This window comes from Littorina saxatilis, linkage group LG1 (assembly GCF_037325665.1).
Source record: "Littorina saxatilis isolate snail1 linkage group LG1, US_GU_Lsax_2.0, whole genome shotgun sequence".
Taxonomy (NCBI): Eukaryota; Metazoa; Mollusca; class Gastropoda; order Littorinimorpha; family Littorinidae; genus Littorina; species Littorina saxatilis.
Window position 1 is genome coordinate 95,316,803 of NC_090245.1, and position 15,593 is coordinate 95,332,395.

General features: G+C 41.6%; 1 protein-coding gene and 1 long non-coding RNA gene across 2 annotated transcripts in view; both read right to left on the reverse strand.

Moving 5' to 3' along the window:
• Positions 1-15,593, reverse strand: part of LOC138946507 (uncharacterized) — a 458,926-nt gene that overhangs the window by 145,878 nt on the left and 297,455 nt on the right. The window lies entirely within an intron of this gene.
• The window catches only part of LOC138950951 (neuropeptide receptor 15-like), a 77,422-nt gene continuing 74,499 nt past the window's right edge, over positions 12,671-15,593 (reverse strand). Inside the window, exon 5 of the mRNA XM_070322671.1 lies at positions 12,671-12,811. Within this exon, the coding sequence (XP_070178772.1) occupies positions 12,671-12,811 (141 nt within the window). The remainder of the gene's footprint in view (positions 12,812-15,593) is intronic.

The window sequence follows — 15,593 nt, forward strand, 5'->3', positions numbered from 1 at the left end:
GCCTTAACGTGGTGGGGTCGCTAAGAACGCATGCACAAAGTACGCGCCGTCGCTACTAGGCGTTCTGATAATTATGTGCGAGGTAGGAACGCCGTAGGGTCGCCGTAGCAGCGCAGTAAGGTCTCCTACAGCGCCACAGGAGCTCCGTGGGCGCGCAGTACGAACGCAGTGGTAGTCGGCGGCGCTTGCACGGAGACCTTAAGCTCCGTTTATACAGAACGCGAACGCGTCCAACGCAAACACGAACGCGAACGCGACCTTTAAGCAGTTTTGCCATTCAAATAGAGCACGAACCCGAACGCGGAAAACCGTCGACAGCTTTCGAGGCGGCTCGTCTTTTTCTTGCCGTGAGAGATAACATTTGGTCATTTGGAATCATTACAGTTCAATAACATTGTTGAAACAGGTACAATAAAATTAATTTCAATCACATACCTGTCAGTCCGACTCTCTGTCCAATTGCTTTCCATATGTCTCTTTTTTTCGTGATGTCTTTGTAATCTTTGTCTGCTTTGTCATACAGTACATGATTCTTCTCAATTTCAAGAATCATGGCTTCTGTCTTGTCCATTGTCTTGTCCATTCTTCTCCAAACTTCACAACCAAAGTAGACTGACGCTAGTGCCTATCTTTTTCTTGAAACGGTCAGGCTTACAAGTTTCTATTTGTGGAAATGATGGAAGGGAAGTACCTGCTAATTGGTTGATAGCAAAAAAAAACGCGCGACCTTCTGAGAAAATTCGCTCTGGGGGCAATCAAGGCGGTCGTTCGCGCGAACAGAAAATTGTTCGCGTTCGCACTCTATTTGAACGGTTCCTCTACAAATGACTAAAATATTCCAGGACGAAAAACCGCTTTCGCGTTCGCGCTCTGTATAAACGGAGCTTTACGGAGATGTCACTGCGCTTCTACCGCGTCCTTCAGCGTTTGCAGGGCGTTTGCACGGAGACCTCACGGAGTCGTTGGGGATGTCACTGCGCTTCTACCGCGTCCGTCAGCGTTGGCAGGGCGTTAGCAGGAAGTTGCCAGTGCGTTGTGAGCCAACCCCATAACGCAGGGACACGCCGTGGACGCGCAGTGACAACTCCCAGCACGCCGTGAGAGCGCAGTCAATCGCAGAATTTTCCTGCGATCCCACGGCGCTCTGAGAAATTTCCAACGCCGCGGGAACGCCGTGAGGACGCAGCCCTAGTGTGACAGGGGTATAAGACATGCTCTCTATTTACATTTAGATCCAAACACATATCTCTTCACACGAGTTCCTGCTTGTACATGGAATAAGAGCTTCCGTCCACTTGCACTCATTCTAACAAATCTACCCCCTGACTGCATCCGGTCTTGTGCACAGTGTGAAATGTGTGCTGAGTTAGTTAAGTACATTGACATAGGTGTCACTTGCACACATTCTAACAAATCTACCCCCTGACTGCATCCGGTCTTGTGCACAGTGTCAAATGTGTGCTGAGTTAGTTAAGTACATTGACATAGGTGTCACTTTAAAATGACTGCAGGCCTGGGAACCCGTTTTCCACTCGGAGTATTCTCAAGCAAACTTGGTGTATTTTCAGAAAGATTAGCGTACTCCACTCGGAATTTGAACATCCATGATTCAAACATGTTTCACACGCGTCCGTCGCACCGTTTATTAAATTACAAAAACGTTTAAAATGAATACTTTTTTCAATGTTTACTGAGAAATGTTTTAATCATGTGTCAAATACCGGATTGGTTTTGGGATGCGCTTGTGAAGAAAAATTGTTTAGGACATTTTCTCTTCGTATTTTTTTCAACTGACCGTACTGCTCGTATTCTAGACAATCATGCGTACACAATACGGCGATATCGTATGGGTTCCCACGACTGTGAATGCAACAACAGATGTCACTCGACTCAGGATGCAGCCAGGCTGTTGAGTTTACCGTGGATGTCATTTGTATGTTATATGAAGTCTTATATCGCGCGCGTATCTCCAGACTCGGACTCAAGGCGCAGGGATCTATTTATGCCGTGTGAGATGAAATTTATTTACACAATACATTACGCATTCACATCGACCAGCTGATCGCAGCCATTTCGGCGCATATCCTACTTTTCACGGCCTATTATTCCAAGTCACACGGGTATTTTGGTGGACATTTTTTATCTATGCCTGTACAATTTTGCCAGGAAAGACCCTTTTGTCAATCGTGGAATCTTTAACGTGCACACCCCAATGTAAGTGTACAACGAAGGGACCTCGGTTGTTTGTCTCATCCGAAAGACTAGCACTTGAACCCACCACCAAGGTTAGGAAAGGGGGGAGAAAAATGCTAACGCCCTGACCCACGGTCGAACTCGCAACCTCTCGCTTCCGAGCGCAAGTGCGTTACCACTCGGCCACCCAGTCCTTGTAAGATGCTACTAAAACGTGTATATGTCTAAACTGATCGGTGGAGATGAACATTACCGCATAAACGAGCAAGAATGTATATTGAAAGTATGTCTACCGCGTTTTTCATCGCTAGAGTAATTTATCATTTATTACATGGCATTTTCCGGTTTGTAGCTTTTTTCGTTTGTTGTACAGCGCCATCAAATAAATAAAAAATGAACCTCACACATATTCAATTTCTATTTCATATAAGATAATCACATATAATTTCATATAAAACAATCACATATGTTATATAAAACAATCACATTTCTTTTCACTTCACCAATGACTTTTTGTTAAACACACAGATGAACATTTATGAACCCTTTTAAAGTAACATTCTGTTTGTGATACGACGCTGTGATTTACAATTTAAACATTTTCATAACGCCCTACACCACAATAGCTAAACGAAAAATAATCGAACATCTACCATTTGTAATTTAATAGGGAATGACTGCTCCATAAAGACTGGTCATGATCTTTCAATGGCAGCTCCATAAAGACTGGTCATGATCTTTCAATGGCAACGACACCTGAACAAATCACGCTCACCTTAATTATTAATCGTACCATTATATTATCTGTGTTGTAAAAACTCTACCATTTAACATAAGAATATCTTTTGTGAACACAAAAACACATTTGCAATATAATATCAGCAATCTTCTCGTTTACAAGGATATATGGTGCTCAAAATACGGTTTTAGAAATGAGCAATTACGTACAACATTTAAGTAGTAATACAGTGTATGAGTATCAATACAAACTGTACTATGTCACATCCCAATATCTTTTGTGAACACAGAAACATATCTGCAGTAGAATATAAGCAATCTTCTCTTTTACAAGAGTATTTGGTGTCATTCGTTAGACTTAAAATACGGCATCAGATATGAGCTATATCACATACAACATTAACACAAGTACGTAGAAATGTACTTAAGTAGTATACAATGTACGTAGAAATGTACTTAAGTAGTATACAATGTACGTAGAAATGTACTTAAGTAGTATACAATGTACGTAGAAATGTACTTAAGTAGTATACAATGTACGTAGAAATGTACTTAAGTAGTATACAATGTACGTAGAAATGTACTTAAGTAGTATACAATGTACGTAGAAATGTACTTAAGTAGTATACAATGTACGTAGAAATGTACTTAAGTAGTATACAATGTACGTAGAAATGTACTTAAGTAGTATACAATGTACGTAGAAATGTACTTAAGTAGTATACAATGTACGTAGAAATGTACTTAAGTAGTATACAATGTACGAGTATGGATATAAAACATTGTGCTATACAAATCCACTGAACACAACGAAACGTATCAGACAGACGGGTGCTATGGCCTTGTGGTTAGGACGCCGGTGTAACACGAGAAAATTACTCCCACGAGATTTTTACTCCGGAGTAAACATTTCGTACGAAAAAGTTACTCCCTTTACGAAAAAAGCACTCCCCCATTGCACGAGAAAATTACTCCCCAAGACAGGTGAGTTCCGAGTAAACATTTCGTACAAAAATGTTACTCCTCTGACGAATAAATAACGAATAAATTACTTCACCCCAACACGAGCAATTTAACTTCCCATGCCAGGTGTACGAAATTTTTACTCCCTTGTCCCCTGTTAGTCTTGGTGGTAGAAGGGGTGGAAGGAGGGTAGCGCGACATTCGTGTGCGCGAGATCACTTATTGGCATTATCCCTTCGCCCGCATCCCATTTTTGCGTACGAGATTTTTACTGGAAGTAAAAAAAAATGGGGAGTAAAAATTTCGTGGAGGGAGTAATTTTTTCGTGCCTTGGGGAGTTCTTTTCTCGTACGAAAAGTGTACTCGGAGTAAGAATTTCGTACGAAATATTTACTCCGGAGTAAATTTTTCGTGGAGTAAAAATTTCGTGTTACACCGGCTTCCCATGTGGAAGGCTGAGTGGTGGAACCATGGTTACGCCTGGTGGGTTAAGGGTGGAGATTTTCGAGATCTCCCAGGTCAACTTAGCTGCAGACCCGCTAGTGCCTTATCCGCCTTCGTGTATACACGCACTCGCAGGCACAATACCAAGTACGCATCGCAAAGATCTGTTATCCATGTCAGAGTTGTGTCTGTGGGGTATAGAAGCACAAAAATACCAAATGCGCACCCCCTAAAACAGAGTATGGCTGCCTAAATGGTGGGGCATTAAACGATCACACACGTAAAACACACTCGTGCAAACACACTCGTGCAAATGTGTGTGGGAGTTCTCCCCCATGGACGCAGAAAAAACCTACAATAATGTAAAATATAACAGCAAGCCACTGACTTCCTACAGGGAAAGAAACTCGTGTTGGTAAGATAATGCCATCCTGAACTCAGGTCAAAATGAGTTCGGCTCATTCCCTCCCTGACCGGACGCGACAGTCCTACGCGAATCTATCAAAACTAGGAATACAGAGTTATCTCCCATATGTTTTTCGCGAACACTGATCTAAATTTGAGATCAGTGTTCGCGAGACGAAAATGATTGCAGATTGGCCGACTTCGACAGTGATCTCCGTTCTGTTCTTCACAGTTATGATAAAGACATCATTCTAAGGTCAAAACAAGTCGAAATTTTGGGACTGCTGCCGGAAGGAGACCGTAATATATGGTTGCATCACTGTCAACAAAATCGTCTGCTCCAGCGAGAGCGGAAACCAAACGGTTGATTATCACGTGACACTTATGCCATATTTAGAGTTGTTTGCACAGTAAATACATCCGCGAAAAATAGCTCGCTTGAAACTGTCTAAAATAAAAATTCCTCTGTAATCTAACAATTACAAAACACCATGAAAAATCATTATCGACGATCGCGAATCTGCTTACATCTATAACACATTACAAAAAGCTCTAAATCTGTAAAAAAAAAAAATCGGTTTCCTTCCCAGACAAGGAAACTCAAGGCATCCTGTCAGGGAGAGAATGAGCCGAACTCATTTTGACCTGAGTTCAGATGAGATAATGCCTACCGGGTAGCTCAGTTGGTAGAGCACTGGACGAAGGCCACGGGTTAGAATCCAGACCGGGATGGACACGGGTCAGCTTTATGTGCGGACTCAAAAACGGTATATATGTCCCACCCCCGTGTCACCACAGTGGCACGTAAAAGACCTTGGTCATTCTGCCACAAGCGCAGTTGGCTGATTACACCAAAACACGTATATACCTGGGTAGCTCATCTCTTGTGGCTGCTGGCTTTCCACTGGGAGGAAGCGATCCGAATTTCCAAGCAACGGGATGATAAAAGTAGAGTAAATGAAATAAGACATCGAGTTTTGGCCACACGAACACTACCACTCAACGAACACAACAACTCAACGGAGAAAGAATGAAGGTCCTGTAAAACTCGGACTTTTGTCCAGCGTCGATTCCTTCTCGGTTGAAGGTTCAGTCCTTTTCCTACAAACGAACCGATTCACCATCTAACATCTGACCGGGATTTTTCATGGGATAAGAACAACCCTCCATTTGGACAAATACCAATTATCAACAGTCTGACTGCCTTCTATGTAGGGGGTAATGTTTTAATGAGTGCACTTTTGCTAAAACATTAAACAAACAGTTTTCATTCTGCGCAGCAAATAGTCAGGGTGTTGAATTTGACTATATCTTCAAGTGGAAGGATGGTTTTATTCCATACAAAAGCATGGGAAGATCTCAGATGGTAAGCAGGACTGTTTTCACAAGAAGGAGTGACCAACGATCAGGCTTTTACACAGAATAATATAAACATCTATGATTTGGACACAAGCCACAGTCAACAGCCTGACCGTTTCCTGCACGGACTGATCATTTGTGTTGTTGAATTAATTTCGTAAGTGCAAACAGTTTCGTCAAGCTGCAAAATGAATGGAGAGAAAAAGGCCTCACTCTGCACAGAAAACATCCAGTCTGTTGATAAATATATTTAAATATAATATTAATGTTGCAGTGTTTTGTTTGTCTTTATTTTACATGCACCACCACTGCAATTTCTCCATGTGAGATGATAAAGTTAATTTGATTTGATTTGATTGATTTGATTGATTTGATATTAGGTATGCGTCCAAGAGGAAGGCTGGTCTTACTCTATGTCAAAGCCAAGGCAGATTTGTGTAAGTAAACATGATTGTGTAAGTGGGAAGGACAGTACCCTTAAACAAAACAACAATGTGAGGGTGGTATTGTACGTATCACTAGAAAATTTAACATTCCTGCACAAATAGCTGTACATCTTCAGGTGAGGGGAGTGTTCTTCCAATATAACACAGAGGAGTGTTCTTCCAATAAAACACAGTGGATATTCTTCTAATATAACACAGATAAATGTTCTTCCAATATAACATAGAGGAGTGTTCTTTCAATATTACACAGAAGATGTTCTTCCAATATGAAACAGCGGAGTGTTCTTCCAATAAAACACAGTGGATATTCTTCTAATATAACCACGGAGAAGTGTTCTTCAAATATAACACAGGGAATATTCTTCCAATACAACACAGATGAGTGTTCTTCCAATATAACATAGAGGAGTGTTCTTTCAATAAAACACAGATGAGTGTTCTTCCAATATCATACACAGGAGTGTTCTTCCAATATAACAAAGAGGAGTGTTCTTCAGATATAGCACAGAGGATGTTCTTCCAATATAACACAGAAGAGTGTTCTTCCAATATAACACAGAAGATGTTCTTCCAATATAACACAGAGGATGCTCTTCCAATATAACATAGAAGATGTTTTTCCAATATAACACAGAGGATGTTCTTCCAATATAACACAGAGGATGCTCTTCCAATATAACACAGAAGATGTTTTTCCAATATAACACAGAGGATGTTCTTCCAATATAACACAGGGGATGTTCTTCCAATACAACACAGGGGAGTGTTATTCCAATATAACAAAGAGGAGTGTTATTCCAATATAACAAAGAGGAGTGTTATTCCAATATAACAAAGAGGAGTGTTATTCCAATATATCAAAGAGGAGTGTTATTCCAATATATCAAAGAGGAGTGTTATTCCAATATATCAAAGAGGAGTGTTATTCCAATATAACAAAGAGGAGTGTTATTCCAATAAAACCCATAAGCGTGATCTTTCATCACAACACAGAAGAGCATCCTTCCAAAATAAAGTTGCAGGTGAGTGTATCCTGCTAGTTTTAGTGAATGTATTTTTAAACTTATGCTGTCCAGTGTTGTTTTTAAATTAATGTTGTTGATCAGTTTGTATAAATGATGCGGGTGTTGGTGTATATGGCTGGATTGAAATGTTTCTTAACCGCAATGTCATCACAAATTCCCAACCCTCGGCAAGTAAAGATTCTGTATTCTGTATTCTGTATTCTGATCATCTCCAGGCTTTCACATCGGTTTAGTGCACAGAGTATTGCTTCCTTTCCAGACTACAGTCGTTATTCAATTCTTTATTATTGATTGTGACAACCGTTACGTGCGAAGTGCTTCATGTTGGTACGAGGGGCGTGTCTTGTCGATGTCAAAAAGACTACTGACGTTCCAACATTCAAAATCAAACAACAAGAATGGTAGGTTATTGGAACGTTAAATTTATGACAAAACAAAACACTAGAACATCGACCGAATGGTCTTTAAAAGTGGACCGACAGATAAACACATAAAACAAACAATAAAATAATTTCATTAAATTTCATTTTATTTCGTCATTGATCATTCACTGGTGGGTTAAGGGTGGAGATTGTTCTGATCTCCCAGGTCAACTTATGTGCAGACCTGCTGGTGCCTTATCCTCCATTGCGTATACACGCAAGCACGAGACAAGTGTCATGTTGATACGCTCGTGATGATGTTGACAATCAAAACTCACTCAAGCTTTGGCCAATGAGATGTACCTCTTGACACTTTAGACGTGTTTGATTGATGCAAACTCACTGGCGGGGATATAGCTCAGTCGGTGGCGCGCTGGATTTGTATCCAGTTGGCCGCTGTCAGCGTGAGTTCGTCCCCACGTTCGGCGAGAGATTTATTTCTCAGAGTCAACTTTGTGTGCAGACTCTCCTCGGTGTCCGAACACCCCCGTGTGTACACGCAAGCACAAGACCAAGTGCGCACGAAAAAGATCCTGTAATCCATGTCAGAGTTCGGTGGGTTATAGAAACACGAAAATACCCAGCATGCTTCCCCCGAAAGCGGCGTATGGCTGCCTAAATGGCGGGGTAAAAACGGTCATACACGTAAAATTCCACTCGTGCAAAAAATACACGTAGTGTACGTGGGAGTTTCAGCCCACGAACGCAGAAGAAGAAGAAGAAGATGCAAACTCACAACTCAGTGTTGTGGGAAGAAACTGTGGCCGGATAGCTCAGTCGGTAGAGCGCTGAACTTATGATTCTACGGTCAGTCATGGGTAAGATTCCAGGCCGGGACGGACACGGGTCAACTTGATTTGCAGACTCAGAGACGGTATCCATGTCCCATCCCGTGTCACTACAGCCGTGGCACGTAAAAAGACCTGGGTCATTCGGCCATAAGTGCAGGTGGCTGATTACACCTACACACGCGCACACCTGGGTAGCGCGACTGGTGCTGCTGCTAGTTTTACATTGGGAAAAAACGACCCAAATGTCCCAGACATGGGATAATAAAGTAAATAATAATAATTGTCAGTAAGTACTGGTGTCACATGACTGATGTGAACCAGTTGATTGGCTAATGGCGATGCGCTTAAATCTGTTAGCGCACTCTTGGAGTGCGCTAACTTTTCCACAGAGCGTATTCTTACGCCCTTTGCCAAAGCGAGACTGTACTCTCATCCTCAGAATTACTTAATGACATGTAGCTTATATTCTTCACTTTACCAACAAATAACCATACATTTCCTGCGGCTCAAAGCAGAAGGTTTTTTTCCTGACAGATCGCAGGCGCCTGTGCCACAGTGAAGCCCACTGATCTAAAAATAGAAGCGGCTGTATCTCTTCCACAAATGGTCTCTTCTCGTTTTGACTTGCAAAGATTCTTCTCATATGCCGTGTTAGTGGCATGTAGCTTATTAACCACATTACTAAATGATGAGTTAGTGTAAAATTCCCAGCGGCAAACAGAAAACACAAGTGATATTCCGATAACGTATCAGCTAGACCAGCATTTGAAAGTCGACTCTTTTATAGTAGACTACACTGAAATACGACTGCATCAGTTCAGTAAATGAATGGTTTCCGAATTATTATTTCAAGGCAACAACAATCGGAATCGAAAACGTGTAGGGTTAAGAACGTTCTTACCATGTATACAACTTATTACCAGCCTGCCTCATGCGTGCAGACGAGCAATTGTTGTTTTTGAAATGAGACTGCAGTGCAGTGCCGTGGTTCGATTGCCCTAACCGCCTAGCAGACGACATAAACCCCGCAGCAAATTAGCATGTTGGGCAAATGTGAACAAACAAACGATGGGGACATAATACGTGTAGGGTTCACAGCATTCTTACGGTTCATATATATAGTACCAGTCTCCCCGATGAGTGAAGATACAACACGAGAAACATACCACATTTACTTTGAAAATGTGCTAACCGTGGCCTTGGCCGGAGTCAATTCAAGGGGCAACACTCTGCACAGTCAATCTGTCGAAGCTCGATGAAGGTTTCGAATCGCAAATAACTAAGAGCACAGTCCTTTCTCCGAGTTCAAATGAGGTCTCTATGAAAGATCATCACTTTTCAGCTTTACACTATACTGGAATTTACCAACATAAATTTAAGCAAGAGTTTGCGTGTGACGAAAGCACGACACACTTGTGACAGCCCACACAAAAGTAGATCTGACACAAACCTGACCACACAGTTACGCCTATCCAAATGCGCGTTGCAAAATGTGCGTTTTGAATCTTCTTTTTTTCTCTGGCGGTACTGACAATATTGTTATTGAAACAATCCCAGTTCACTACGGGATTTATAGAGCAAATCTCGAAAATAATTATTGAACTCAGCGCTATGCGCTTCGTTCAATAATGAATTTTCTCGATTTGCTCTATAAATCCCTTAGTGCACTGGGATGTCTCAATAACTTAAATACTACTACTACTACTAATACTACTACTACTAATAATAATGATAATAGTGACAGCCTGTATAGCGCGAACCACAGTAAACTATGCTCTCCGCGCTAAATGAACTGAAATGAAAACCTCGCTTGGCGACCAGACCTGGACGACCACAAGAAATGCAGATGTTAAAGACGTGTCTCACGTGACAACCCGAATCTACTCGTGACACGTACCCTGCGCGTTGTGTGGCTGCGTCACAAGCATGCGTTTGCTTGTCTGGATGATGCAAGCCACAAACACATGTCTGCCATGCGATGACCAGTTCACACCAAAGCTTTCTTTGTGACACCCCTTTGAAAGGAGAACTGACACCAGAGACCTATCTGGACATAGGAACAATTCAACACGGTTCACTGCAAGAGGCTTGTCTTGTTGAAGCCAATCACTTCTCAGTCATGGCACTCGATTTTTATTTTCATCACTCTATTATCCCAATGTTGGCAAATCCGGGTCGCCTCTTCGCTATAGCCAAGTCACAAGAAAACTTTGCCGACAGAAACCTGTCTTTCCAGTCACAAATAAGCACCGTCACAGAGGCGTGTCCTGGTTCGGAATAGATACAAGGCAGCGATGGCTCTACATGTGAGCCTTAATGCTCCCCCTTTGCAAGACCAAGTTGGCACAGTGAAACACACAGTGAAACCCACAGTGAAACCCACAGTGAAACCCACAGTAAAACCCACATTCAAAACTTCCTCCCTTTTAAGACCCGCTTTTTCAGATTTCTGTAAAAAAAAAAAAAAAAAAAAAACTATGTAAATGTAAGTCCATTGTAAGACTAACACGGCCCCCCTCCCCCCTTGAGGGTCTGACTTTCTCACAATGGTCGAGGTCTTAAAAGAGGAGTTCCACTGTATGAGTCACGTGGGGCCCGGATAGCTCAGGTGGTAGAGCAATGGACTTGTGATCGAGAGGTTGCTGGTTCGAATCCGGGCCGGGACGGACACGGGTCAACTTTATGTGTAGACCCAGAGACGGTATCCATCTCCCACCCCCGTGTCACCCCAATGGCACGTTAAAGATCTTGGTCATTCTACCATAAGTGCAGATGGCTGATACCACATAAACACGCAAACATCAAAAAGCCGTGGGGGCGTAAAACTCGAATCGTATAAACCAATTCATGTCCAACATAGGCAATTAAGACCTGACGGACAATAAGCCCCTTACAATTTACTTACTTTACTATGAGTAACGTGTCCTGGGGATGCCAATCACAAGTCAAACTTGACGCTGGGGGTGTGCCTAGGTGTGGGCAAGTCATCAGTCAATTTGACACTAGAGGAGGGTGGAGGGGTGTCTTGCCCTGTAGCGGACACAAGTCTGTCTTGGCGGAGAGCTCGTTGCTGGCTGGACGACCAACCTGGTGATTCACAAGACAACGTTTGCGCTTGACGCGTGTCTTCGTGGTGTCAATCATCAATCAAAAATAATCTTGACATTCGTGGCTTGTTTTGATGATGCCAAAGCACCACCCAGAGATAGCTCCAGATAATAGAGGCGTATCTTTATGATGCCAATCACAAATTAGGAATAACTCTTGACACTATAATGGGTGTCTCCATGATGCTGATCACCAATCAGAAATAAATCTTGACATTAGTGACGTGTTTTGAAGATGCTAAAACACCAATCAAAGATAGCTCCGGACACTAGAGGCATGTCTTGACATTAGTGGCGTGTTTTGATAAAGCCAAAACACCAATCACGGATAGCTCCAGACGCTAGATGCGTGTCTTGACATTAGTGGCGTGTTTTGATGATACCAAAACACCAATTCGGCCCCAATCACACAGCTCTACGTCCTTACGACGACCATGCCGATCAGTCCGATCTGACAAAGTTATCAAATCGGGGCAAATCGCCGTAAAAATCCAGCACATGGCCAACAAAAAAAACCACAAGATCACGACTGTACTGTACTGTGCCACGACCCGGTAACGCTTGTTTTGTGCAGTTCACATAAGCGCAGGGAGAGCGTGCAATTTCCCGACCCAGCAGATCCCACTCCGACCAAACCACGCTCACGGGGATCCTCCCACGTTTGGCCCACGATTGGCCTCGCTCTCGGGCACTTTTCCATCATAGAAGAAGCGGTGTCTATGTGATGGGTATTAGGAATATCTCTTGCCGCTAGAGGCGTGTCTTGCTGAGTCCCAGTCACAAGTCGGTGTTGGCGGAGGGGACGAGGCTGGCCAGACGACCGAACCTGGAGCTCGTGCTAAAGGTGGAGTGTCTGCGAGGCTCTGGCTTCTTCTTGCGCTTTCTCAGTCTCCTCAGTCTGCACCGGCACAGCGCCTGCTGGAACACAATGCAACATGTATTCGTACGAAAAACAGCAGAAAGATGTTAAATTATCCAGAAAAAAAGAAATAATACACAAAACTCTTGGTTTGTTTACATCTAGCCATTTGCCAAAACAAAGCGAGAGAGAGAGAACTCAGAACTCAGAACTCAGAACTTTATTACATAAGGATAAAGGTTTTAGGCTTAGCCTAATCTTCCAACCTGTCCTTGTAACATATACAGAGAATAATTGTAAACAAAAGCAAATACTGCGCACATACCTCATCAAAGTATTAAACTAATAAAACATCAGAATAATGGTCGAGTATAAACATAAAAAAATATTGGACTCACAAAGTCATATAAAACAAAACCAGACACAAACAAACGTAAATTTTTTTTTAAATTTCTTAAAAAAGTACAGCAATGTATTGCCGAACAGGGCCATATACAGGCAGCTAAAGTTTCAAGAAGAAGGGGGAGGGGGACGAGGGATTACACGTTCAGAGTAACTACATATACAATATTTAAAAAACAAACAAACACTTAATCCGAGTACACAATGGAAACTAAACATCAGGGGCAGTTTATAGTGTGATCAAATGTGTGTGTAACTGCCTTTTAAAGGCCTTTAAGGATGCGGATCGTTTGATTTCTATTGGCAAAGAATTCCACAGAGATGATCCTGAAAAAGCTAAGCTGGATTTATAAAGATCTATACGAGGAATTGGAGGAAGTAAATTTTGAGACCCATACCTCTTCGTAACATGTGTAAAATAGGATTGCACATAAATAGGCACATCACCATGAACTAATTTATACATAAAGACAGCCTTATTGTATGCAAGGTGGGTTTTTAGGGGAAGGAAATTAAAGGCTGTTTAACTTCATTTCTGTAGACATGTGCGATTCATACAGGATAAGTTTTGCAGCACGACGGTACAAAGAATTGAGTTTCAATAAGTGAACATCACTGCAGCCATCCCACAATGTCGAAGCAAAATTAATATGAGGCATTATATGAGCATGAACGAACATTTTTAATGTTTCAGATTTGGCATAATGTTTGAGTTTTGACAACAAATACAAATTCCTTGATAACACTTTGCAGAGGTTGCTTATGTGTGTTTGCCATTTCATTTCTTCATCGACAGTTACACCAAGTATGCGATGTTCTTTAACTTGCTGTATTTGAGTTGTACCTAAGGACAGTTGTAATTTAAGAGGACTTATCTGATGCTTTTGTCTTGTGGTAATAACAATGCTTTTAGTTTTTCTGAGTGCAGTATCATGGCATTTGATGTGCACCATTTCGCAACTTCGTCCAAAGTGTTCTTCAGGGAAGAATTTACTGACTCCAACGAGGTGTTACTGGTATGAATAGACGAATCGTCTGCAAAAAACTCGCATTTGACTTTATCATCCGATACATGTAAAGGCAAATCATTAACGTAAATACAAAAGAGAATAGGTCCTAATACAGACCCTTGAGGGACGCCATGTTTTACTAGTGCAGTAGACGAATTCTGGCATTGTAGAGTGACATATTGTGTCCGGTCAGCAAGATACGATTTAAAGAAGTCACAGACCGAATCGTTTTTCAAATAATAGTGTAATTTTTTCAACAATATGGAATGATCGACTAAGTCAAATGCTTTCTTAAAATCCAAAAACAATGCTCCTGTAACTTCAGACTTGTTCATTGCTGACAGCCAAGCTTCACAGAGAGACGTAAGAGCTGTGTGGCAAGAATGCTTGGACCGAAAACCGGATTGAAACTGATGGAACAAATTTTGTTCTTCCATGTAAGCAAGAAGATGCTTGTGCACATGCCGTTCTAATGGTTTTGACAAAACAGACAGCAAAGAAATGGGTCTAAAATTACTTGGATCTGAGAGATCTTTACATTTGGGAAGGGGTATGACTTTGGCACTTTTCAATTTAGACGGAAAAAGTTCTGCTCAATACTAAGGTTATATACGAACGTGAGCGAATCCACAATATACGGTAGAGAAAGCTTCAATAACTTCACGGGTATTTTATCAGGACCCATGGACTTTTTATTCTCCAGGTTTTCAATAAATGTTCCGACCTCATGAACTGCAATCGGAGGAATGATAAACGCTTCATTGTTTATTCTGTTCCGCTGACAGTATTCGTCCAATTTTTCAAAACAGTTATCTGTATCCGGAGAATATGTTTCTGCCACAGAAGCCTTCAATTTATCCGCTAAAGATATAAAATGATTATTAAATTCTTCTGCAGATAGTTTTGTTAGATTAGCAGTTGACTTTTTCCTAGATTTATCAAGGATTTCATTTACTGCCCGCCAAATTGTTGCAGTATCTTTCTTATCGGAAATCAACTTATCAAAGTAACCAGTTTTTGATTGTCTCACACGGTTTAACACCTCATTCCTCTGCTGTTTATATTCGTCTGTCATCTTATTTTCCTTGAAATAATCTCTCAGAGCCATCGCCTCTATAATATCTGATGTTAACCAAGGTGGAAGTCTGGCATGTTTTACTCTATGCTGACGCAGGGGCACGTGCTTATCTATAATTGTGCTTAAAATGCTATACAAGTGATTAAAAGCATCATCTGCAAGACTGAAATCATAAACGCTCTGAAATGGAGCTTCACTAAGATCACGAAAAAATGCAGACTCATCAAAATGTCTAAAACTTCTGTATTCTATGGTCGTGTGGCCTTTTGGTCCTGATTTAGGCAAGCGCATAGAGACCGAACAAAAAATAGGCCTATGATCGCTGATACTGGAATTGGACACATACACATT